The sequence below is a fragment of the Rhinoraja longicauda genome, chromosome 26 (genome assembly GCF_053455715.1).
Source record: "Rhinoraja longicauda isolate Sanriku21f chromosome 26, sRhiLon1.1, whole genome shotgun sequence".
Taxonomy (NCBI): Eukaryota; Metazoa; Chordata; class Chondrichthyes; order Rajiformes; family Arhynchobatidae; genus Rhinoraja; species Rhinoraja longicauda.
The window spans coordinates 14,858,464-14,883,713 of record NC_135978.1 but is presented as its reverse complement, the minus strand read 5'-3'; the positions used below and the strand labels follow the sequence as shown (position 1 = coordinate 14,883,713).

The 25,250-nt window shown below is 39.9% G+C and overlaps 1 protein-coding gene across 5 annotated transcripts in view; it reads right to left on the bottom strand.

Moving 5' to 3' along the window:
* The window catches only part of pom121 (POM121 transmembrane nucleoporin), a 92,774-nt gene that overhangs the window by 15,270 nt on the left and 52,254 nt on the right, over nt 1-25,250 (bottom strand). For 3 of the 5 annotated variants that reach the window (XM_078422440.1, XM_078422441.1, XM_078422442.1), the window contains exons 1-11: nt 21,998-22,610; nt 17,932-18,147; nt 15,747-15,896; nt 15,293-15,373; nt 13,740-13,911; nt 12,925-13,022; nt 12,105-12,184; nt 10,947-11,068; nt 8,933-9,035; nt 7,921-8,103; nt 4,214-6,079 (exon numbers count right to left, since the gene is read on the bottom strand). In XM_078422440.1, the coding sequence (XP_078278566.1) occupies nt 4,214-6,079; nt 7,921-8,103; nt 8,933-9,035; nt 10,947-11,068; nt 12,105-12,184; nt 12,925-13,022; nt 13,740-13,911; nt 15,293-15,373; nt 15,747-15,896; nt 17,932-18,147; nt 21,998-22,521 (3,595 nt within the window). In that variant the 5' untranslated portion in view covers nt 22,522-22,610. Of the gene's footprint in view, nt 1-4,213; nt 6,080-7,920; nt 8,104-8,932; nt 9,036-10,946; nt 11,069-12,104; nt 12,185-12,924; nt 13,023-13,739; nt 13,912-15,292; nt 15,374-15,746; nt 15,897-17,931; nt 18,148-21,997; nt 22,611-25,250 lie in introns of those variants that run through there. The other 2 variants (XM_078422443.1, XM_078422444.1) reach the window with 2 other exon arrangements.

The following is a 25,250-nucleotide window of genomic DNA, read 5'->3' as shown; positions in this document are numbered from 1 at the left end:
AATTTTTCCCAACCATCTTCACTATCTGCAAAACCACCCACTTTTGTATCATCTGCAGACTTGCTAATCTTGCCGTGTATGTTCTCATCCAAATCATTGATATAGATGACAAACAGTAACGGGCCCAGCATTGAAACCTGAGGCTCACCACTAGTCACAAGCCCCCAGTCCAAGAAGCAACCTTCCACCATCACCCTCTGCTTCCTTTCATGAAGCCAATTTTCTATCCATTCAGCTATCTCTCCTTGAATCCCATGCGATCTAACCTTCCAGAGCAGCCGACCATGTGGAACCGGTTTGAATTCTTTGAAGGAATTGAGGAATTCTGTGCACATAAGGCGATGTAGAAAAATAAACTATTCGCTACTGAAATATTCTTTGTCACCTTTCTATTCCATTTAGTATTCATTGGAATAAGTCAAGTCAAGTCAAGTCAATTTTATTTGTATAGCACATTTAAAAACAACCCACGTTGACCAAAGTGCTGTACATCTGATTAGGTTCCAATGGAAAAAAAAAAGAAACATACAGTAAGTAGCACGCAAATAGTTCACAGCGCCTCCTCAATGAGCCTCAAACGCTAGGGAGTAGAAATAAGTTTTGAGCCTGGACTTAAAGGAGTCGATGGAGGGGGCAGTTCTGATGGGGAGAGGGATGCTGTTCCACAGTCTAGGAGCTGCAACCGCAAAAGCGCGGTCACCCCTGAGCTTAAGCCTAGACCGCGGGATAGTGAATAGCCCCAAGTCGGCCGACCTGAGGGACCTGGAGTTAGAGAGGGGGGTTAAGCAATAGAGAGGGAGAATAAGCAAGTTGAAGCTAACAAAAATAACAAATCTATGGGACAATGTTAAAATAACTATGTTAAAGTAACTGAATGTTCAGGAGCTAAAACTTTAAAGGTCAGCTTAAACAGAATAGAATTCTTCTGGAGAAAGATTTCCAATAGCTTTCCTTCAAACCCATGTTTCAATTTATGAATCCTTACATTTGATGCTAAAAAAGGCTTAACACAAAGCAACAAATGATTTTAAATGAATGAAAAAAGTGACCCAGTAGTAAAATGCTTTTTTTATGATCAAAAGGATGTTTATAAAGACTCATTTAACTATTTTGTGTCTACCTTCGAATTAAACCAGCATCTGCAGCTTTTTCCTAACAAATCTGTATGAACAGAATGGTGTTCAGCCTACCAAGCAATTTTAGTCAATCTCTTCAACCCCGCCCTCCCAGATTATGAACCAGATTACAAAATTTAAATAATTATCAGTGTACATGTGAATGCAATTTCCTATTGTTTAGATAACAGGTGATAGCTTTAAAAATCGTTTTAGCCATTGTGATGGTTAGTTACTCATTAGTCTGGACATAGAATCAGACCAAGTTCACCCACGCAGTCAGGTTATTCATTCCAATTTTGGCAAAAACCAAGTGTTACACAGGGGGAGAAAATATGCCAGAAATTGATACTTTATCACAAAACAGAATACAAATGATAAAAAAAAACTTACAATGTGATGGGGATGCTAAATTGAGTTAAAAACCGAGAAAGAAACATTACTTTATTCCACACGCAAGTGGAAACTATGTCCCTATCTTAGATACACCACCTCCCTTAGGATCCCTTGGGAACTGCTATTCTGATCAAACACATTTAAATTATATAATAAGGAGCTGTAGATGCTGGTTTATACCAAAGATAGACACAAAGTGCTGGAGTAACTCAGTGTATCAGGCAGTATCTCCGAAGAAAAAGGATAGGTGACTTTTCAGTTTGGGACCCTTCAGGCAAAGTAGTGTGTGTGGGGGGGGGGGTGTAAGAGAAAAGAATTGGAGATGAGATCAGACTACAATAAATCAGGGCCAGTAACATATGTGCTCAGGCAGGGTGGTTCCCTGATACCTATTTTTGCTTTAGGGAAGGTGTGATCTCGAGGGGAGTGTTTGTAGATGTGCCTACCTGGGAAGCACTCTGCCTGAGGTCATCGGTTGCCAGTCTTGATTTTCCTGGGTTTTTTTCTCGCCTCCCCAGTTCCACCTCCCCCCCCCCCCCCCACCCTTTCACTTTGAAGAAAGGTCCTGATCCAAAATGTCACATATCAATTTTCTCCAAAGACCCTGCTGCATTATTACTGTGTATCTATTTTTTATATAGATTATATGAGTTTTGCAAGGTTCATTGAACATGCTGCAAAAAACTCCAATTCGATAAAATATGTCTTTTAAATCATTTAGCTGGCCTTGATTCAGCTGTCTCTCAATGGTGATTTACATATTGTCCCTCAATTTCAATATTTTCACCAGTACCGTTGATATGTTCAATGCCTTATTTTAACCCCAAGATAGGAATCAGGATATACTTTCTCCTTGTTTGCCAACAAAATCTGCCAGCCTTCCCAGCGTTACGCAGGAATTCCCCCAGTTGATATATGTATGCCTTCTTCTTACAAGAGTAAGATCTCGGCCGGGATGCATTGCGTTGTGCCCTCACCAGCTCTTCAAGAGCTCTTTGAGATTGTAATTCATGCCAGCTTCCAACAAGCACAGTCCTTGGCACTCCCTCAAGTATCAAGGACCCAGGCACACCCTCAACCATAACCTATGCAGTACTTCAAGTTACGAGGCTGATGTCATCAGAAATAGTCCTTTTTAGGAGTTGCAGCTTGTGCTGGGGACTTGTTATCTTCACTGCTTATGTCGATTTAAATGGGGAGACTGTCATATTATTGTATGTTACATATGACAAGACACATCCTTTCAGATGGAGGGAGTTCAGTACAATACTGCGTTGTTGGCAAGAGTAAAAGCTGATCCTACCTGAGCCACCACGAGAGAGATCCATCAGGTGTGCCTTATTTAATTTTCATTATGGAGATTACTACCATCCTTAATCCATGCATCTCACTGCTGATATCTTCATTTCCACCCAACTCTTGATCAACCACTACCATCTCACCCATTCCTTCATTCCTAAATTACCCATCTCCTTCCCCAAACCAGGTACCCAACATACCCTCCCCTGCCCCCAACACGACTCTATCACACCACCCAACCTCACCATTTGCGATCTCATCTTGAAGGGTCTCAACATGAAACATCACCTATTCCTTTTCTCCAGATGCTGTTTGACCCGCTGAGTTACTGCAGCTTTTATTGTCCATCTTCATGGCCTTACATGCTGAACATTTCCCTTACTCCACTCACAGCACTGAAATCGCAACACCTCTCCCTTCACAATCCATCACCACACTTACCCCACATGATGCTTCATTGCTTCCTAAACTTAATTTGTCTTCGACTCTCTCAACCTCATACCTGCCACTCTCATTCCAAATATACTGTGAAAGTCTCAACATTCACCCCAATCTCCCTTTCCACATCATAATCCTATCTCCAACATGCCATTCACAATTGACCCACCCAACCCAAAAGATTTCCATCAACCCTTTTGCTCCGACCCATAATACCAACTTCCTTCCACATGCGATCTCCCCTATTGACTCTACTTAAAATTGTGAGTATGGTATATGTTTGGGTCAAGTAATATCCCCACCATCCCCTCCCTTGGTGTGCACCCATTTATCCTACTACCCTACTTTATTTCATCCTCCCCAACCCCTACGTCCCTTTCACCTTTAATCCCTCCCTCTAGCTTTACATTTCAGTCATCTTCTCTCCTTATCTGATACCCTCTTGACTACTTTTGATTTCTACTCCTTGTCACTCATATGCCAACCAAGCCTTCCTCGGCAGCATCCACCCATCACTTGTATAAGAAAATAACTGCAGATGCTGGTACAAATCGATTTATTCACAAAACCCATCACTTGCAGGTTTTGCCCTGCCCCCAAGTTCTTTTCCAGCTTCCTCCCCGCTACTATAATCAGTCTGGAAGGGTTCTAACATGAAACATCACCTGTTCATTCCCTCCACTTTTTGTTTTGTTCAAGATTCCAGCACCAGCAGCCCCTTGTATCCCCCACAATCTGCTCCCCAAAATGATATTTTTTCTGTTCAATCGTAACATCAGTAGTCCTGCAACACCCTACATAGATTGCAGAATACCAAGGCTGGTGAACCAGATGAAGGAGGGAAGCAGCAGGCAAAATTTGCCCATGGAACATAGTTCCAAAGTCTCTGGTTTATAGTAATCCCTCAAGGGGTTACATCTCACTGATTTAACATGTTATAAGGACAGGAGTAAAGGTTCACTCACCTCCAAAAGTAGACTTATTCTCAACTGTGTTTGCAGCTCCAAAGTTGAACTGTGAAGTACTCTGATTCTGTGTCGCTTGGTTAGTCAATGAGGATCCAAACATATTTTGAGATGATGATGATGATGTTGGGGTGGAAGTAGCAAATGGGATAGAAGGGGTTGATGCACAAAATGCACTCTGACCTGAACCAAAGAAGCCAGCTGAAGCTATATTTGGATTTGAGGCAGCAACACTGAAACCACTGGTTGTTATGACTGGCTGGTTTGTGTTTGTGGAACCAAACCCAGCACCTTGTGCAGAGCCAAAGATTGAACCAGTTGCACCAGTACTTGAACTCTTGGTAGCAGTGAACATTGGAGTAGCAGTGGAAGAGGTGGTTGTACCGAATGAGAAACCCCCTGAGGTGCTACCAAAAGTCGGTTGTGTAGAAGTTGGCCCAAATCCAGACTGAGCTGTAACACCCCCGAACACTGGCTGGCTCGGAGTTCCAAATGCAGACTGTGAAGTAGTACTCTGAAAGGTTGGGTTGACAGGCGTAGCTCCAAAGTTGAAGGGAGTTACAATATTGCCAAAGGCAGGGGGCTTAGTTGGGGTTTGTTGAGTTGCTGCAGCATTAGCTCCAAATAATGACTGACTGCTTGTGCCGCCAAAGTTCAGCTGGGCTGTCATGCCCCCAAAGGGAGGTGTGCTTGTGGCATTACTAAACAGGGATGTCTTTCCTGAGTTTCCAAATGTATGTACGAGCTGAACACTTGAAGTGGTTGAAGGTGCCGACACTGCAGCAGTAAAATTCCCAAATAAATTTGAAGTAGCTGCAATGCTTGTTGACGCCTGGCTTGTAACTACGTTTGGCTGTCCAAAGGCAGGAGCTGGAGGGCCAGCTGATGTTGCAGTGGCATCTATAGAAGTCTTCCCAAATTGGAACACAGAGCTCGATGCAGCAGTAGTCGTCGTTGTTGTTGTTGTTGTTGTTGACGGGTTTGAACCAAACTGAAATTGCTGCTGGCTTGATAGGTTGTTGCTTGCAGTAGGAGCTATATTTTGTTTTGCAGAAACAGTTTCATTTAAGCCAAAACTAATTGCAGCTTTTGAGTTCTTCACTTCGGTTTCAATGTTTGAACTTGTTAATGCACTGGAAGCTCCAAATTGGAACAGAGAAGAATTTGATTTTGTAGCTGTGGGAGGAGGGGCTTCATTATTAATTTTCGCTTGAACTGACTGGCCAAAATTAAAAGGTGCCGATGTGGTCGTCGCAGTTGTAGGTGTCACAGAGTTTCCAAACACAGGCTTGAATGGAATGATCGAGGCTGCAGAACTTGCTGTTACTGGTGCTGCCAAGCTTACGGGTGTAGTAAGTGACATAATCGAACTCAGTGGGGCTGATACAATAGTAGTCTGCTGCGTGACTGGCAAACCAAACACTGGCTTAAACTCAGGTATGCTGACAGATGAAGATGTTGTGGTGCTAATTCCTGTTGGGATTACAGTCATTGTACCCGAAAGGTTAAAACTTGTGTTTGGAGTTGAAGAAGTCCCAGTACAGGCAGACACACTCATTTCTGACCCTTTGTTAAGTTTACTTTCTTGTGCACTAACCACAGCAGAAACCTGGCATGAGTTGGTGGTAGTGGTGATAGCTTTGGGAGCAGGTTTATTCATTGTTGTTAGAAGTGATTGGGTAATGGTGGGGCATGAGAATTTCAAAGCATCAACTGGTGTAAATCCTGGAATATCAGTTGTTATTGTCATGGCAACAGTTGTAGGAGTAGAAGTAGTAGGTGGAAGCAATAATTCACCCATGAAAGCTTTTTTGGAAACCTCTGGAGCTTTATCCATTTTACTTGGATTCATTCCATTAGCAGAATCTAATGAAGAAAATGTGTCAATTACTTCTTAAAAGTCACCATAGGAAGTCAATGATTTAAACAATAAACTTTACATTCTTTAATCCTTGATATGCAAGCAATCCTAGCTTTAATACCTCATTCCATCTCGGGTGCAGGTATTGATCCAATTGGCTTTCCCAGAAAAATATCTTAATTAAGTGCTTCCTCCGAGTTGCACTATCACCCCAAATTGACATTGGGAGTCAATCTAGAACACACCTAGCATGAATTTTATAAGGTATCCACACCAGATCTAAAATTCTAATTTTCCTGATATGCAGATAAGGTAATTTGCATCAAAGACTATTGACTTCAAGTGCTACGAGCAAATTAAGTATTGAGCATATAAAATTAAAATTCAAGTTTGAAAAAAGTAAAAGTAGTAATGATTTATTTACCTCAACACTAAACGTTATAGAGCCCTCCAGTAATGCAACACATGCCAGCAGCGTGGTATTTAAAAAATAACAATATAATCAAATATAAAAGGATATTTTACAGCATTTTGGAAGAACTCGCTTAATTTCCTTTCAAAATCTTACTCCAATACAAGAACACATTTTACTCACCTTCGCTAGCTTTCTTACATCTATATCATTGTCACTGGGAACGACTATTTCCTAGTCTATCACAACCTTATGACTTTGAAAATTTCAAATATCCTTTACACATTCCCTCTGATGACTGCAATTCCATCTTTTTCCAGTCTCTTTGCACAATGCTATTTCTTCATTCCTCTTGGATCCTCAAAGCTTAACCGCATACCCTCAAGGCATCATTTTAAAAATGCACAGCATTTCAAATGAGGTTCAAGTATGGTTTTATTTTTTTAAATTGCCACACTTCCCATATTGCTGTACCACAATGCCTCTACCAATGGAATCAAAGACTCCACATGCGTTATTGCTCATCTTTTTAACTTGCCAAAGTATTGGGGATAAACAAACCAAGTCTCTGTGCTCCTGCATGATTTAATTAATTTAGTGCCTGTGCTGCCTCTATCCCTTAAATCTCACATTATAATCTTGTTGCAACTTACATTGTGTTTTTGAAAGACTGAAAGTGAAGAATAACAGCTAATAAAAGATTTTTTTTTCAAATTCCACAAAATTGGCAACGTTGTGAAAGTGAATCGCATTTTGAACAATTACTCAATTAAGCAGTGATTGGAACCAAACTAGCAAGCAATTAAGTAGAGGGAATCCCAGCATAATTTTGAAAAATACCTAAATAAAAGAGATTCTATGAAAATAGTGAAAGCAAAGCATAATAAATGTAGGATGAAATGTGATCATCAAATCTGCATTTCAGAAGAATAGACATTTTGACCACATACAGGTGCAATTTAGAATGACTCTAGATATGTATTAGATTGACTCCTGGTGTCAATTTGGGGCAAAACAGTTTTGTACTTGTCTGAAGAAAGTACATTCACTTTGACAGTGGATTTAGAGCAGAGAGGAAATGTCTTCACCTATACAACAAATGACAGCTTCAAGCTTATTTCGATCAGCTCTGAGTTAGCATTGACAAAGGCACGATCTACAGTATCATACGAGGGACAGCAATTCATGCCCTTTTGGGAATTTGCCTAACAATCTAAACAGTTCACTTGGGAACCAAACAGGCAGCAACCAACCACACTATGTGCATCAGCTAAATAATTCTGGGGAAAGGAATTCTATCTGAGCTCGCAACTGGATCAATTTGTCCGATTTATCTTGGACTCTGATGTTGATGATTAAATAATATTAGTTTAACCCTTCAACTCTTTGCAAAAAGTAGTTATGACTTACTAGCTTGTTCCCATTATTACATACCTGAAGTAGCTGTAAAGTTTGTGTGCTCCTGCATCATCTTCAAACTGTCCAGCAAGGGGTTGGAGATGATGGGAGAAATGGAGGTGGAAATGGGTGTTGAGCCAGCAGAGGTTTCCACGATGAGAGGAGTAAATAATGACACTGAGGGCACGATCATCACAGGCTCCAAAGACTTTGAAGGCTCTGTTAAACACCAAGCATCATCCCAGTCTTAATAACATGCTCGAAACTTTGTGAACTTACAAAATACATAATACTACAAACTGCTTTGATTACACCAAGGACTCTGGGCTTTGTTTATGTCTTTGCACTATGTATTTTTTTTGATATTGAACTTTTTATTGTTTATTATGGCATCTACTGAGTACTATGTTTACATATCTGTTGTGTTGCTGCAAGTAAGAATTTAATTGTTCTGTTTCAGGACGTATGACATTAAAACACTCGACTCCACAGGATTTGCTTGATCCCAGCTGTATATTCCTGACATGCGCCTCCTCTTTTCAATACCTCACGTCAATCGCGGTTCCCTATTCTGGCAGCCTTGCCTGCCCTTCGCTCCAACAGGAACATGTTGGCCCCGAAAACACCTTTTCTCACCGTTAAAATCTCACCACCCCTACAAACAGTTTCCCCCCGTAATAATAGAATTACGGTAACTGAGCCCAAATGTTCCCCCTCTAACACTTCAGTCACACACTTCCAAATAGGAGGTTGGCTTGCCTCATTGCTGGCAAGGCCATAGAAAGGTAAGGCCATAGAAACACTGATGAGAAAAGACACATTTAATAAATTCCGTTGCACAATGCAAGTCCCAGCCAGTATGAGGGAAGTTCAATCACACCCTTATTATTCTTACCACTTTCTGCAACAAGATGGTATACCTCAATCATAACACAAGTACTGGAATGAACAAAGCCACAACAAACTAAATTTGAACAACTTCATTATGTCACTTAACCAAACAACACAAAAGTTAAAGATGATCTGCATCACTAATCTATTGCCTTACCGTCTTTCTCCTGCAACACTTTTTTAATCCTGTCAAGACTTGCTTTCTTTTCAGAATCCATGTCATCTGCAGTAATAGTGTATCCAAGTTCTATTGGAGGATGCTGAAGCAAAAAAACTTTCAATTAGCAGGACAATTTTGTACCAATTCATCTTTTCAACAATTTGAAAGAGAATGAAATTATATTGCATGAAGTAATATGATGCAGAGCTGTAAAAAAAAAAAAACCCGCCAGACTGTGCAAATTAAAAAAACCTTCGACAGTCAGAAGCCTATCAAGTCAGAAACCTATCAATTCATAGTCCAGTCCCAAGACTGCAGCAAATAAATTACATTGGTATTCCAGGCTGTACCAAGGGGGTTAGATTGTTGAAATTCTATTTGTTGATATATTAAAAAACAGAGGGTCAATCTTTTAATTGAATACAAATGATCCAACAATACAAAAAGCAGCATGGATTCTCTCAATCAATATTTACCCCATAACCATCATGAGTTACCTCCCTCATTTGTTAGTTGCAGAATCTTGCTTTCTCAAAATCTGTTACTACAGTAGTTAAAACACCACTTTATAAGTAATTCAGTGAATGGTTAAGATGAGACAATAATATGGAAATTTGTTGTAAGAATCCAGATCAAGTTCCAATGTCATCACAGCTACTCACTCTTCAGTGAATCTAAACTTTAAGAAAGATCAGCAATAAACAATTGAATGTCTCTTTCATGAAAAGAGTTTTTAACAAAGCATTCCTCAGTGCAATAATATACCAATGCAGAATACCACAGGTAATTAGATGCAGAGAGATTAAATAGATTCAGATTGTACACTCAAGTTTATGAAAGGTGAACACATTGAAAATATTCAAAATGCTTGACAGGTTTGATGTAGTTATTTCTGCAGTCTAGGGTCTAAAACCTTGGGGGGGGAGGGGGGTCAGAGTCTCAAAATAAGGTGTTCACCATTCAGAACAGAGATATTAAGAAATTTCCTCTACCACAAAATGGCGAATCTTTGGAAATCTACACACTATAAGGATGTTGAAGCCCAGTAGCTTAATATTTTCAAGACAAGAGATTGATTTTTTTTTACATAAAGGGAATTGAGATTAGTGCAAGAAGGTGACAGATAAAAGATCAATCACAATCTTGCTGAATGGTATAGCAGGCATGGGAGGGCAGGGTTAAGAGGGGGAAAAAAGCCAAACCTGCTTTCTTCTATCTGTTCACCCTATATTTCAGTCCTTCATTATGCTCTAAATCAAATCCTGAAACTTATTATTCTATTAAAGTGATGGTGTACTTTCCCCAGGTAGCTCACCATGGAAAATGGTAATTAGGAATGGGCTATAAATGGTGGCAATAGGCAAAACATCATACACGATTCTTCCCTATTCTCTGCAATGTATTTAGGGAATATTTTTGAAAGTCAAAAATTAAATTTAAAGAAAGATACCTTCTTTGTCTGAAGCAATTATATGCTGAGATAAAAATGGAGTTACATTGGTATTTTAAAGTATTCTTCATGTGTTTATAACATATCATACTCAAGTACAACCATAATCTCAATAAACATCAACACATGCTCTTTGCAGTTGCATGGGATTAATAATTGTTTGGGGTGGAAACCCTAATGTAGTTGTTATTTCTTAATATAGGGGCACGCAAGGTCAACTCCAGCAACACGTCTGCTCAACATTGAGCAAAAAAACAAACTGCTGGAGGAACTCTGTGGGTCAGGCAGCATTTGTGGAGGGAAATAGAGAGGTGATGTTTTGGATCTGGATGCTTCAAGTCTGAAGAAGAGAAGTGACCTGAAATGTTGTCTCTCCACATATACTGCCTGACCCACCAAGTTTCCCCAGCAGTTTATGTTTTACAAAAGTTTCCAGCATTCACAATCTCGCGTCTCATGTTCACTTTATTTTTAGCTCCAGAAATGTGCCACCTCACTCAATCACAATTAATATTGGAATGAATTAAAAACCAGCAAGAAATAAGCAGTGTTGCACTCAACCAGAGTAAGCTGATCTCCTTTGCGTTTCGTTAGGAGAGGAATTTTCCGTTTCCGTTTCCCATCACCTTCCATGGAAGAATCCACTGTTGAAGATGACAATTTTGATACTGGAGTTACAGTTTCTAAAACAGAATTAAAAATTATTCCATTAAAAGTCTACTCTGGGATTGGATTGCAAGTTTTCTGAATATATCTTTAACAAAGTATTTCAGGAGAAAAGTATCATGCATTAATTTACTCACCATACATTCATGCCCTCAATATTCTTCACATCACCAATCACAATCAAGATATAAATTTTGAGGGAAATTTTGAGATTTGCGAATAAGTAGGCATCCATGACTACAGACATGGAACTTGGTTTCATTTTTTCACTGATAAAATTGAGTTGCATGGGAATGACAATATTTCCTGGTCAGAATGGTGTGCAACTTGAAGGAAAAATACAATTGATTGGGTGGCCATGTGCCAGCTGCCCATCCTTCTTGGTGGCGATGGAGTAGCCTAGGTGATTAACTGCAGAAGTGTGCTTGTAAACACCACTTACAGCAACTATGCTTTTCCAGTAGTGGAGAGTCCGAATGCTCAGAAAATGTCTGGCTTTTGCTTTGCCCTGATGGCATTGCGTTTGAGTGTTACAAGAATGACACTCATCAGCCAAGTGGCGCTACAGGTTTGTACCTCATAGTTGGTAGAAAGGCTTTTGGAAGTCAGGTATCACAGAAAGCCCAGCCCACCCTTCTTCAGACTCAAAACCTGGTATACAGTCAAAAGCAATTCAAATCCAAAGCAACAATACCAGTGATAATAGCATTTTTTTTTTACGAGGAGGATAACATGAAAACCCTCTAGCTGGATGCAGCTGAAGTGTTTTTACCGCAGCAATGAGCATCTTTGCTTATGACAGGCAAAACATTATTTAACACATGACTAGAAGCTGGTAAATGTATTGTGATAACAACGATATGCATACCTCTTTGTACGACCAGTCATAGTTGGGTTTTATACAGGATAGTTAGCCAAATGCTCTAAATTTTGAAGTATTTGATATTTCAATCAAAATATTTTGTTGGTTCGTATTTCTTGGCATGTACTGAAACCCATGTTCAACTGCAATTAAACAAAATAATGTAAAATGGTATTCCATTTACTTCTTACCTTCTTCGATCGACTGGTCTTTTTCTGGCCTGTCCACTCTAACTGGGGTAGAGGCATTTGATCTTTGTATTTCCTCCTCTCTATGAATAAACATTATTCCATGTTAAAAACAATATCCTCAATGTAAGTAAAGCCCACCTAATTGTTCTGCTCTGTAGCATTGTTCAAAAGGTACCCTCTATTTTCATTGCCGATACAAACATTACCAGCAGCTTACACCTGCCAACCTGCATTTTGCCCGCTCAAATACCCATATGGGTGTTTTACATATGTGAACTTAAGGACTCACAAGGAACTGTAGATGCTGGAATTTTGAGTAAGGGAGAAATGGGTATACAACCAGTGAAGAGGGGAAAATAAGGCTGGTGTTCAGGGGGGAGGGGAAAGGGGTGCGCAAGGGCAACGATATGTTTACCTAATGTTGGTAATTACTTACATTGGGGAATTCAATGGTCACACTGTTGGGTTAAGCTACCCGAGCAGAATAGAGGTGGTATTTCTCCAGCTTGTGTGTACCCTCACGCAATAGAGACGGCTGTGGACTGAAAGTTCAGTGTGGGAGTGGCAGGGGGACTTATTTACTTTTCTTTCACACGCTCCATGAGAATGAATTTCATTCCTCATCTCAATTTTTTGGGTAGTGATTTGCAAATGCTGTCTATCACACTGAAGGAGGATCCCAACCAGAAACATGACCTAACCATATTCTCCAGAGATGCTACCCGACCTGCTGAATTACTCCACTTTGTGTCTTTAATGAAACTTTGAAGACGTGTCAAGGGATACATTCCAATGAACAATTATTTAAATTTATTATTACCTTAGTTTCTTGCCTGACCTCTCAGGAGTTTCAGAGCGTGAAGATGCAGGGCTTGGGAGTGGAGTTGTGTTTCGTGGAGAGAGATAGTTCCTCAAGCCCTATAAAGTTGACAAGAATTCAATGCAATTATTTTTGCAAAGAGTTATTCAGAAAACATTCATATTGCATTGAAAGATTTGGCCAATTCAAGCTTCAATCCACATTTAGAAAAATGAATGCAAATGAGCAATTAAACTCAGGGTTGTTTGCTTAAAGGCATACCTATGGGAATAAAACAACTTTACCACCAATAGACCACTTCTCAAGTGTGTTCAAGAATGCTTGTGGGTTAAAGGACAACTAATTCAGATCCAAGTTCAGTAACTGGCAAAAATGTGATGCTGATTTTCTTTTATTTGAAAAAAAACAAATGTTGATTCAATCAAGCAAGTCCCTTTTCAGTGACATGAACTGCTATGCATCCACCCAAAGAAGCCTCTGCTTCCCCTCAAACAATGGAGTTCCTCTGTATTGAACTGATGTGGCAGCCTATAATACATGGGGGCAAGCGTATGTAACCTAGTGACTCAGTTCCAAAACCATTTCTCATCTTGAACAGAAAGGAAAGCAGAATATTTTAATATTAGCTAAACGGTTCTGCTTTGCAGTGGCAAAGCTATACAGAAACATGGAACACAGTCGCATCCAGATGACATTACTTTAAATATTTTTTAAAAAATTGCATGCCAACCACTCATTTTAAAGACAATTAAAATGGACAATTAAAGTCTCCTTCGTAGCACCCAGATCCCATTAATCATTTAAAATGCACTAACCTGGATTTGTCCTCGGGTGGAACTGTAAGAACTGAAAATGGGATTGCGAACAGAACTCTGCTTTCCACCCACACAAATGCTGTTCAGTGAACTAATGGAGGATGTTCGTGACCTCTTGGAGATGGGGTCATCTGAACACTGGGAATTGGTGCCTCTCTTTAGTGTTCCAGGTCTAGAAAACAAAGTAAAATTAAACAAAAATGATAGTAAACTCAAAATAAGTCCTAAACAAAGCTTCTGTTTCGATTTCTTTCATTAATATTGTCATGTGGACAGACAGTACAAAGCTTTGTATACATGCAAAACATTCAAATCATACAATACATGAATAGTCATACACAAGTAGAACAAGAGAAAAATAGCAGTGTGCATTATATAGTGTTACAGCATTATAGCACTGTTACAGAAAATGTGCAGATAAAAAAGTGCAAGATCCACAATGAGGTAGGCTGGAAGATCGGGACTGTATCTAAGCATGGTAGAATTGCTCAGTAGTCTTATAACAATGAAGAAGTAGTTCCTGAACTAGGCGCTACATGCTTTCAAGTTTTTGTATCTTCTGCCTGACTGGAGAGGGGAAAAGAGGGAATGATTTGTTTATGTTGGATGCTTTCCCCGAGGCAGCATGAAGTATATGTAGTGTCAATGGAAGGGGGGGGGGGGGAAGTATTCTTGTTAGTGTGATGGACTAGGCTACATCCACAACACCCTGCAATATCTGCAGAGGTGTTGCCAAACCAAGCTGTGATGTATCCCAATAGGATGCTTTCTACGGTCTATCTGGTCTTTTCTGTTCTCGTTGGTTTTCATAATGTAATTGATGCTATACAACACTTTATTTCAAATATCCAACATAAAATCTTAAAATACATTATTCTCACAATTGTACCTCACCGTTTAATGAGGGTGGCTGAGGAATATTTGACTGCTTGATGAGCCAAAGTAAAAATCATTAAGGAACTTTACCATTAAAGTGCAAAGCCATTCCAACGAGCTTAGTTTAAAGCTATATAACTTTGCTTAACCATGGGGGAGAAATTACAACTAACTTCCAGCTACAGTGCAAAACTAAAACATTAACAGAATCAAGATTAACAGGAAACAGGAATACTAACTATTCTAAAGGTCTGTGAAGGCTGGCTCACAATCCCAGTAAGTATCACAAACTACATAGAGTAATACAGCAATGGAAATAGACTTATTAGCACAACTCATCCGTGCCGATCAAGATGTCGCATCTAAGCTGGTCCCATTTACCTGCATTTGGTCCAGCAAAAGAATGAGATTAAATCCATCCCCATCAATTGACTGTCACAAACATCAAATGCTTTTGACCATACAAAGTTATAGGAACAGCACAAATTCTGTTATAAATACTCAGATGAAAGTAATTTAGTACAAGTGGAACACAGCACCACACATGTAGTTCAAACATCCGAAAACTCATTTTGAAATTCTATCCACAGAAGCAGTAAGAGGTCACACTGGACATTTATCTGGCCCAGTTTATTTGATATCCATCCCTGTCCTTTCACCCATACTAAAAAACTTACTTTGGAACCAACGAAGCTGGAGCTCCATTGGCCAACAAGGGTTCAAATGCCGAATGACCACTTCCACTACTGTCGTGACGCCTGAAAACAAAATAAAAAGCAAAAAGTTAGACAAACAACACAAGGCAAGACTGGAATTGAAATATGTCAATAAAAGTTTAAGCAGCCATGAAATGAAAATCTAATTTTGTTAAGCAATCCCCATTTGATTTCTTCAAACTGAAATCTTTGAGATAAATTGGAGCAGAATCTCTGTTCATTTAAACTATAAGGTAGGAATCACAGGAAAGTTCAAAATTAATCGGACACTAGGTCGACATATTATTCATCACTTTCATGGATGAAAATGCTGCCTCTCAATATAGTATCTTTATCACATGCCACAAGCATTCACATCATTATTCTAAAACCTATTTTTCAAGATTCGATATGCCACTCAAACTAACCAACTCACCTGCGTTTATTCTCGTGTTCAGAGATCAAAGATCTTTCAGGATCATCTTCCACCATTCTCTTCCGACTTTCTTTCAATGCATTAAGCACAGTTGTTTTTGAGCAGGGGTCAATCAAAGGAGACACAGCAGGAGACATCATTTGGTCTAATCTGGGAAGTGAACAAAGTACATGTCCACTACAACCACAAGAAAATATACTCGTCTAATAGTTTTTTTATATTAAATGCCACATGTCAAAGACATTTTATGATTAAATCAGAAGTTGTCTGTGTATATGAAATAAACAAAAGGGGTCAATTGACATACATATAATACAAAAGACAAATCATTTTGTTACTTGGTGGAGCTCCATCAGACTTCAGAATGGCACCCCAACATTATGTGACTTTGTTCCCCTGTATGACATATAATCCAATCTGCATGATTCACCAAGTTTGTAGCATTGTGGCCACCAGTGAAAGCATTTATGAATTTTGAATGAACACAACAAAAAAAAAAAAACTTTAGATCAACATCCTGATCCATTTCTTATAAGATTGAGAGATGGAGAAAATCTGACTTTTTTTTCATTTCTACCTGGTCAAATTACCTACTTTTACAATACAGTAAACCCACATATTTACAGACCTCTAACAGATTTTGGTTCCATCCGTTTTACTGAACCTCAACACTCTAGGCACTGTTTAGACAGAGATTTAACCATCCCTCTTTTGTACCGAATAGGATGAAATATTATGTTTGGCCTCATTTTAGCTTTCAACTCTCACAGCTGCATTAACCATGTACGGCAAAGTACCATTTTATTTTCCTTTAATGCCAAGTGATTTCCTATATAGTACGTGTTTATCATCTGGTTATTTTTTACTCTGAACTTTACGCAGCAATCCAACTAGAAAAATTAGATGGGAAGGCAGGAACAAGGGAAGAATTTATTTAAACATTTTTGAACATAAACATGTTCCAGTTTCATTTCAAGCCAATGAACTTCCATCAGAACCTGACAATTTTTGTTGCACCCGGAGGAAACATCTTACCCTCCAGAGGTTAGAAAAGGTTGGAGGGGAATGGTGATATTGGCCATATTTCCTATCCTTGTTTACACATTGGCTTCTGCTGCAAAGTCAAAGTATGAAGACCAGTTATAGCATTCTTGGTTACACGGAATATTTCTGAAACACAACCTCTAAAGAATGTTAGGTATAAAATTGAAATGCAACTCCCAAAGAATACTAGGCACAGTAAAATTGCCTCTACTGTATTTTGCACCTCAGCATGCATATCATCTATATAAAAACACTTCCCTTAAATGGACCAATGTCTGCTAAGTGGTATTACTTCTGGTCTTTGCAAAGAGTGGTCTGAAGAAATATGGGTAACATTATCGCTGAACGAACAATAAAATGTATTGATTATTTGTAGCATGTGAATCACAATGTGAACAGAAGGTTATTCCACAAGATGCTATTCCACAAAAAGTAACAAAAGGATTAAAAAAGCACAAACAGAATCAGGTGAATTTAAGACCAGTCAGGATGTTCCTAACATTTAAATGCGTAATTTCAACCACCAGATTTGTCATGTGAACATGAAGGTTTGTAAACCATATTTTGGATCACAATTTCATTCCAATCACTGAAGAGGAGAGACTGTAAAGACGCTGCACACAGAATGAAATAACATGCTATTTTATCTAAATCTGTAACATTTATAATAGAAATGCAACCCAAACAGATTGTATTCTCTTTCATAGCCGAAAATCATAAACTGCCAAATACAGGTCACCCCTAGGTTACAACAGTTTGCAACCTAAGAACAGCTTGCAAATAGGAAATATGATCTCTGAACAACATACTTAAAAAACATAGGCCGACCAAGACCTGGGTGTTCAACTCAACCATTTAGAAGTTGCTGCAATGTGCAATTCCATTGCCGTGAACCAAATTGCTACATGACGGAAGATGCCTGCAGCAGCCAGCTAATCCATCTTGCCAATTTACCAAATGCTCATTCATATGTTACAGCTGTCTGTAAACCAGGCATTTGATACCTGGGAAAGACCTGTATTGTACTTCTCAAGAATTAACTGGTTAATTTGTGCACTCATTCTGATCACCCAACATAAACTGGACAAGTACAGTACAAATAAAATTTTGACCGTGCAAAATAGTTCTCAGTATTACTTACAGAGGTGAATGAATTATACTTGCGTCAGGACGAGCAATTTTAACAGTCACTGGACTATGTACCATAATAGAGTTTCTGGAGGACAGAATATTTTTCTTCTGGTAGCCATCCCATCGGACAGTTGGAAGGGTTCCAGGTACCGAATACTGGGGCTGATGGATAGGATACCGACGGCGAGGGGTCACTGTGAATTTGTTTACCATAGCTTGATGTTCCCTGGAGGAGACAAAATAATTCAGATGCAAAGGTTAAACTCTGCTATGAAGTGATTTTCGCAGACTTGAGATATTTCATGTGTCGCAAAATATCTCAAATGTTTTAGGGTGACACGTTGGCGCAGTGGTAGAGTTGCTGCCTTACAGTGCCAGAGACCCTTGTTCAATCCAGACTAGATGTGCTGTCTGTATGGAGCAAGTACGCTCTCCCCATACCTGCGCGGGTTTTCGCGGAGATCTCCAGTTTCCTCCCAAAACTCCAAAGACGTACAGGTTAATTGGCTTGGTAAAACTGTAAATTGTCCCTAATGTGTGTAGGATAGTGTAAGTGGGCATGTGAGAAACTGGGAAAAATTATTTTGTGCCGAAGCCAAATTGACTTAAGATTCTTTAACTATACTTATTAAGATTTTATCAACACATCACTAGCTGTGACCATAACAATATTATGAGACAAGCAGTGTAATGAATTGTCTTTTCTGTTTATGATTTATTACTTTAATTACTTTTATGAACTACCAACACTTCAGGCTATATCACATCTAATACACGATGACTCAAAAGAAAATCTCAATAGTCATGCTGTATACCTCCAGTTATATCTTCGCTTGATATTTTTGCAAAAGTGTTTCTGCAGCTGTGAACAAATTAACAGCTTAGCTCTGTTTATGCTCTCAAAAATCACATCTGTTGTTATCAGTTCTACAACTCCACTGAAAATTGCAAGTGTACCAATAATATGCTAAACCAGTTCCTTGGCAAAAGTGTGAAAAAACCTAACATATAATAAACACTTCTAAATCAATATCTTAAAGTCTCAAACCAGATTTCAGTGCATAAACATTTTGCCATCAATTACAGTTTCACTGCAATGTAGAACAAAGACTGCAGCTGTTAACAACTTGGAGGATGGTAGTGTCTACTTTATACATACATACAGATCTTGTTGAAATAATTCAGATCATTCAATTGATTTTTTCATCATAACAATTGCAGCAAATAAACAAAAAGGAACAAAAATATAAAGTAGCACCCAAAATTTATAATAGCTTCAGTGAAGGTTATTTTGCCATTTACCTTTTCAAAGCAACCTGTCATTTATGAGAAAGTCGAGTCTTTAATAGCCACTTTATTTAACTTACATGGAAAGGTAATAAATAGCACGGGGAATCCTGATCACCTGTCCTTTTAGTTCAAGTACGTCATGGCATCCAAAGAGCCATGATCCATTTTTGTCAAATGAAGGCGGCGCATCTCACATGGACCCAGCATTTGAATTGAATCACCCCCACTTACTTCTGACTTGTGGAAATCCTGAACATAGCTTTAAAGGTTCGCTCACTGTCATCTTCCTGCAAAATGCCATCCCAGTCCACAAGTATAAAACTGATAAGATGCACACCTGGCATAACTGGCTGCCTGACAATGCCAACTATGAATGTTTCTGAATGTATGAGTTTGCAAGAATTCCAAACCTTTGACACTTACGTAGAATAACCAATATTTCCTTATAAAATCCAGACAAATAAAACATCAAATTAATTGTGAGATGGTAAATCAAATTATTTCAACGTCTTGGTACTCACTAGATTGATTACAAATATACTTCAATAACAATATAAATTTTGCCTTTGGAAAGGGGTGGGGTATAAAATGGAGTTTTATTGTAACAAAATTGCCACAAATGCTCTTAGCATTCTATATTTCTGCCCTCTACATTCCCTGGGCAGAAATAGCGGTAGCAGCAAACAGAAGTGACTCTACAACAAAAAGTTAAATCACATCACCATTTCCAAATGAATTACAATTTGTGACTTCTAGAAGAGATTATTAGGAAACATTAACATTACATTAGCTCCTTCCTTTCTGTAATATTGAATGTATCACTCAGACTCAGGCTATTCAGCCCTCTGCAGTTTCACAAAAGTTTTTGCCCATTCCATTGGTATAGTTATTTATTCCTTTCTGCCTTGTTTATTGAGCGCCATCTTAAATCCACCATTACTCTTGGCCTTAGCTACCCACAACAGCAGGTGATTCCATATGCAGTGAAGAGATTTCACAACTCTTCCCTGAATTTATTTGTAATGATCGTATTTGCGGCTCACCATTTGTCCTTCATGCTGAAAGCATCATCTCCAATTTATTAAATCCTATTATAAGCAAAAAGGAAAAGAATCTACCAAGTACAAACTCAGTCCTGTCACAATACATGATTTTCCATTTCATCTTGTGCTGCTATGTCATTTATAGACTAAATCTGCACAGTAGTTTATGCGGGATGAAACCAATGTACTTTACTTTAACAAACTGCCGTAATTCAATTATATGCCTCCAGCAAGGATCTCCACTATTAATAATAATAATAATGCATTACATTTATATAGCGCTTTTCATATACTCAAAGACGCTTTACAGGGATTTAGAGAACATAGGGAAGTGAATAAATAGATAAATAAGTAAACGAACAGAGAAAGGAGACAGAAGGTGAGGTGACCTTCAGTGGTTGAAGGCAGTACTGAACAGGTGAGACTTCAGTGATGTTTTGAATGTGGTGAGTGTGGAGGAGTCTCTGACGGTTTGGGGTAGTGAGTTCCATAGGGTGGGAGCAGCGATGGAGAAAGCCCTGTCCCCCCAGGATTTGAGTTTGGTCCGGATGTGGGGGGATAGGAGATTGGCAGCAGCAGAGCGGAGAGTGCAGGTGGAAGTGTGCCTGTGGAGGAGGAGGTCGGTCAGGTAGGATGGGGCCAGGTTATGGAGGGCTTTGTAGGTCATGAGGAGGATTTTGTACTGGATTCTCTGGGGGATGGGGAGCCATCTATGTAGATTATGTCTACTGGTCATATTAAGTTGCCATTCCCTTTAAGATATCACCGTTTCATTTCTAGACTTTAAGTATTTTGACAGTGCCGAGGTATTCTCAAATAATCTCCATTATGAGATAAAAAGTTTATGTATTTCATAACATGACTACACTTCAGAAACACTTCAAGTTGGAAGAATGCACCAAGACATACAAATTCCAGTTTGGCAGTCATTGTAGAGATCCTATGTAACAAGCACCATCTCTTGTTTGATATTATTCAGAGAACCCACTCATTCTCTCAGTTGCGTGTAAAGACTCTCATAGCACTGTTTTAAAGACCAAGGGAGTCATTTTGCTGTGACAAAAGTGCAACTGACATCCAAACATTTTTGACATTTTAAATTATGACCTTTCAACACCAATGAAAATTTTATTCCTCCATCAGAAGATGCTGCTTGGCCTCCGGAGAATTTCCAATGTTTCCTATTCTTATTTTCAGATTTCCAGCATCTGAATTCTGCTTCTGAATTTTCCAAAAAAAACAGATCAGCTGGTCTACATATTCATATTCCCATTTCTCATGCATGAAAGTGAAATTGGCTGTAAACTACTTCAGAACATCCCACCTTCGTTCTAGACATTACACACGTCTTTCTTTAAATCTGGTAGAAATGGAAAAAAAAATCAGGTGCATAAAAGGATTTGAAATTCTCACAAGTGCAGTAACACATTCGAATAAAACGATTTGGCAAGAATTGTAAACAAAGTACAGGACTTCATTCTCTTTCAGAATCGGTACACATGTCTCACTGTTACTAGTTTTATTCCACATTTGATTTTTAAGTTTACAGCCAACCTACCGAAATGGTTCCAAGTTACGCATGAAATAAGAGGTAAACATTTTCACTTATTGACTTAAGAATGATTGCGACGTATAACCGATTCATGTTTATGGAAGCATGAAAGAGCAACAATTAAGAGTCTATGGTCTATGTGAGGTTTCAAGGTAATTAACTCATCTAGTTCCATTTCTCCGGACTCTTACCCGAAAGACAATCTCCTGGTTGGGGATGGGATGGCACTCGAACGATTGTAGCGTCTTTTCACTTCCTGACTGTAGAACGTGGTCTGCGCCGGGTTTTCGTTCGACAGATAGCTGCCCATAATGAGGTCGGCCGGACTCCGCTCGTTCGCTGTCACCAGCGGTTTGTACTCCTCACAGTTCACCTCCCACTTCCAGCTGTTGCCCGACGTCTTGCCGGGATGCTGCGGCCTGCCTCTGGCACTCCGACCTCTCCCCTTCCACTGACTGCTCCCACCGTTTAATTTGTTGTGCACCACCTGGATCCAACGCGTCCCAAGAATCAACGCTTTGATGCGACTTGGATGAAATTGCGGCCCGGGCCTGAGGCCTACTACGCCTGGCGAAGAAGAAGAATAATAAACCCAAACGGATGCCACGGCCAGCAGGCCCAGCAGGTACCAACCCAAGATGTAGAATGAAAGCAGCAAAGCGAAACTCAGCCCCGCCACCCACGTTATCAAAGACCGCTTGTGTGCGGGAGACATGGCGGCGGTGGCGGCGGCGGCTTTAATTCCGTCTCATTCTCCGCCATTCTCCTCTCTCTCTGTCCGCCATTACCGGACACTTCACACAGCACACATGCGCGCCATTACCCGGCACCCACTGCCCGCGGGATTACCGCTCCCCCTCCCCCTTCCATCGCCAGGCAACGTGCGTCTCGTCATCCGCGCGCACTTGTGACGCCAGGTCCGCGCGCGCCTGCTGGTCACCGGGCGACGGACGGAGGGAGGGGGGGGGAGGGAGAGACAAGTTCATCACCATCGCCGCCATTTGCTGACCTCACCTCGCCGCGCCACCCCGTTCCCAAGCAGCGGCTCATCTCCAGCTTTCCTTGTGATTCCGTTTCAAAGCTGGACCGCCGAGTGACCTATTCATAAAACTCACAGTAATTGTCACGTGTACCGAGATACGGTGGAAAGCGTAGACAGTGCGTGAGAAGGAACTGCAGATGCCGGTTTATACCGAAGATGGACACAAAAAGCTGGAGTAACTCAGCCGGTCAGGCAGCATCTCTGGAGAAAAAGGAATAGGTGACATTTCGGGTCGAGACCTTTCTTCAGACCAAAAGTTTTTGTTTTGTTGCATGCTAACCAGCTAGCAGAAAGACTACATGACATGATTACAATCAAGCCATCCACAGTGTACAGATACAAGATAAAGGGAATAACGTGAATCGAGCCAGCCACACAGTGTACAGATACAGGATAACGTGAATAACGTTTAGTACAAGGTAAAGCCAGTAAAGTCCGATCAAAAAAGTCATAGGTTCTCCAAATTAGGTATATAGTAGCTCAGGACTGCGCTCTAGTTGTGGTAGGGTGGTTCAGTTGCCTGATAACAGCTGCGAATAAACTGTCCCTGAATCTTTGTGCGTTTTCACACTTCCATACCTTTTGCCCGGGGGAAGAAGAGTGAGTGGCCAGGGTATGATTATGCAGTTACAATTAAAACGCATATTGCTGGTGAACTCAGCGGGTCATGCAGTGTATGTGAAGACAAATGTAATGGGCAGACGACGTTTTGGGTCGAGACCCTTCATTAAGACCCCTAGCGGTTGTGCCTGATGACAAAGCAAGTTATTGTTAAATTATGGTTAATTGTTCCAACGAAGGGTCTACGACCTGAACCATTCTATTTCTCTCACTGTGTTGACAGTATTTTCTCTTTTTATTTTAATAATTCTTGGACAGGTACATAGATCGGAAACATTAAGTGAGATATGGACCAAACGTGTAGATGCAAATGTAGATGGACATTTCGGGCAGCTTGGGAGGTTGGGAGAAAGGACCTGTTGCCGGGCTCTATGACTCTAATAATGTCCCTGGTTCTGGGAATTATCCAATCAGTAGCGTTTCAAATGGAGCAAAGTACATTGTGTTTCATCAGAGGCTTCATGGTCTCACTTGTTCTGGCCTTCACAAGTAGATATTCGAGTCAAGTTTATTGTTATATGCAGACTACGTTGAGGTACAGGTACAATGAAATATGTTGCCTGCTGCAGCATTAAAGATACACAGATTCAGGGAAACATAAGATTATACAGAAAGAATATAGTGTAAAAAAAAAAGACATCAGTGCAAAATATAATTTAAAATAAAAGTCAATGCTAGCACAAGATATAGACTTGTCGAGGGAGGATTAAGATTGTGCATGAAGATAGACACAGAAAGCTGGAGTAATTCAGTGGGACAGGCAGATCTCTTGGGAGAAGGAATGGGTGACGTTTCGGGTCGGGACCTTTCTTCACACGTGCAGGTTGGTTCAACAACTGTTCCTCAACCTGGTCATGCGAGACTTCAGACTTTTGCCCGATGGTTGCAGCAAGTTTAGAAACACTGAAGAACATCATTATAACCACAAAGATTAGTCTGGAACTATTGGTTATGTATTATCTGGATTTATTTGTCAACTTGTTGGTTTGTCAAGATGACCAGAGAGAGTCTGGTGGTGGAATATCATTTGCTGACTGCAACATTTGGATTTTTGTGCTAAACTATGCTCCCGGGCAAAAATCTGAACTCCAGAAATTTCTGTCAGTTTTATATGTATTAGGAACAGCAGTAAATCACTCAGACATTGCTCTACTGTTTAATTAGAGTGTAATCTGCACTGGACATTCTTGACAACCCATGACATCCTTTCACATCTTTGGTTATCAAGCTCTGCTGCAAACATATTCAAAGTGTCTGTGAAGAAGTGTCATGACCCGAAACCTCATCCATTCCTTCTATCCACAGATGCTGCCTGTCCCGCTGAGCTACTCCAGCATTTTGTATCTATCTTCGGAGTAAACCAGCATCTGCAGTTCCTTCCGAAACTCTCTGTTTTTATAATTCTTTGAGGAATTGTATGCCAAAGAAGAATTTCAATAAATTAAAAAAACAATATAGTGCAAAATACAAAACAAAGCTCAGTCAGCTGTTATCTGGCAACTGAATTACCTTACCACAACCAGAGAGCAGTGCTTCTTCTTGCGTTTGAAGCAGCAGAAGTTATGAAGCTGCTTCTGCTTCTGCTGTCTCTGTTTGTTATCATTCGCCTGACTGAGGTCAGTTGACAGGGCTCACCATGGGGAGGTCGACAACATGAGCCCCAGAGCAGTGCTGAACTACTATCGACATAATTGGTGACCCTCGGACTATCCTTGATCGGACTTTGCTGGTTTTACCTTGCACTAAACGGTATTCCCTTGTCTTGTCTATACACTGTAAAT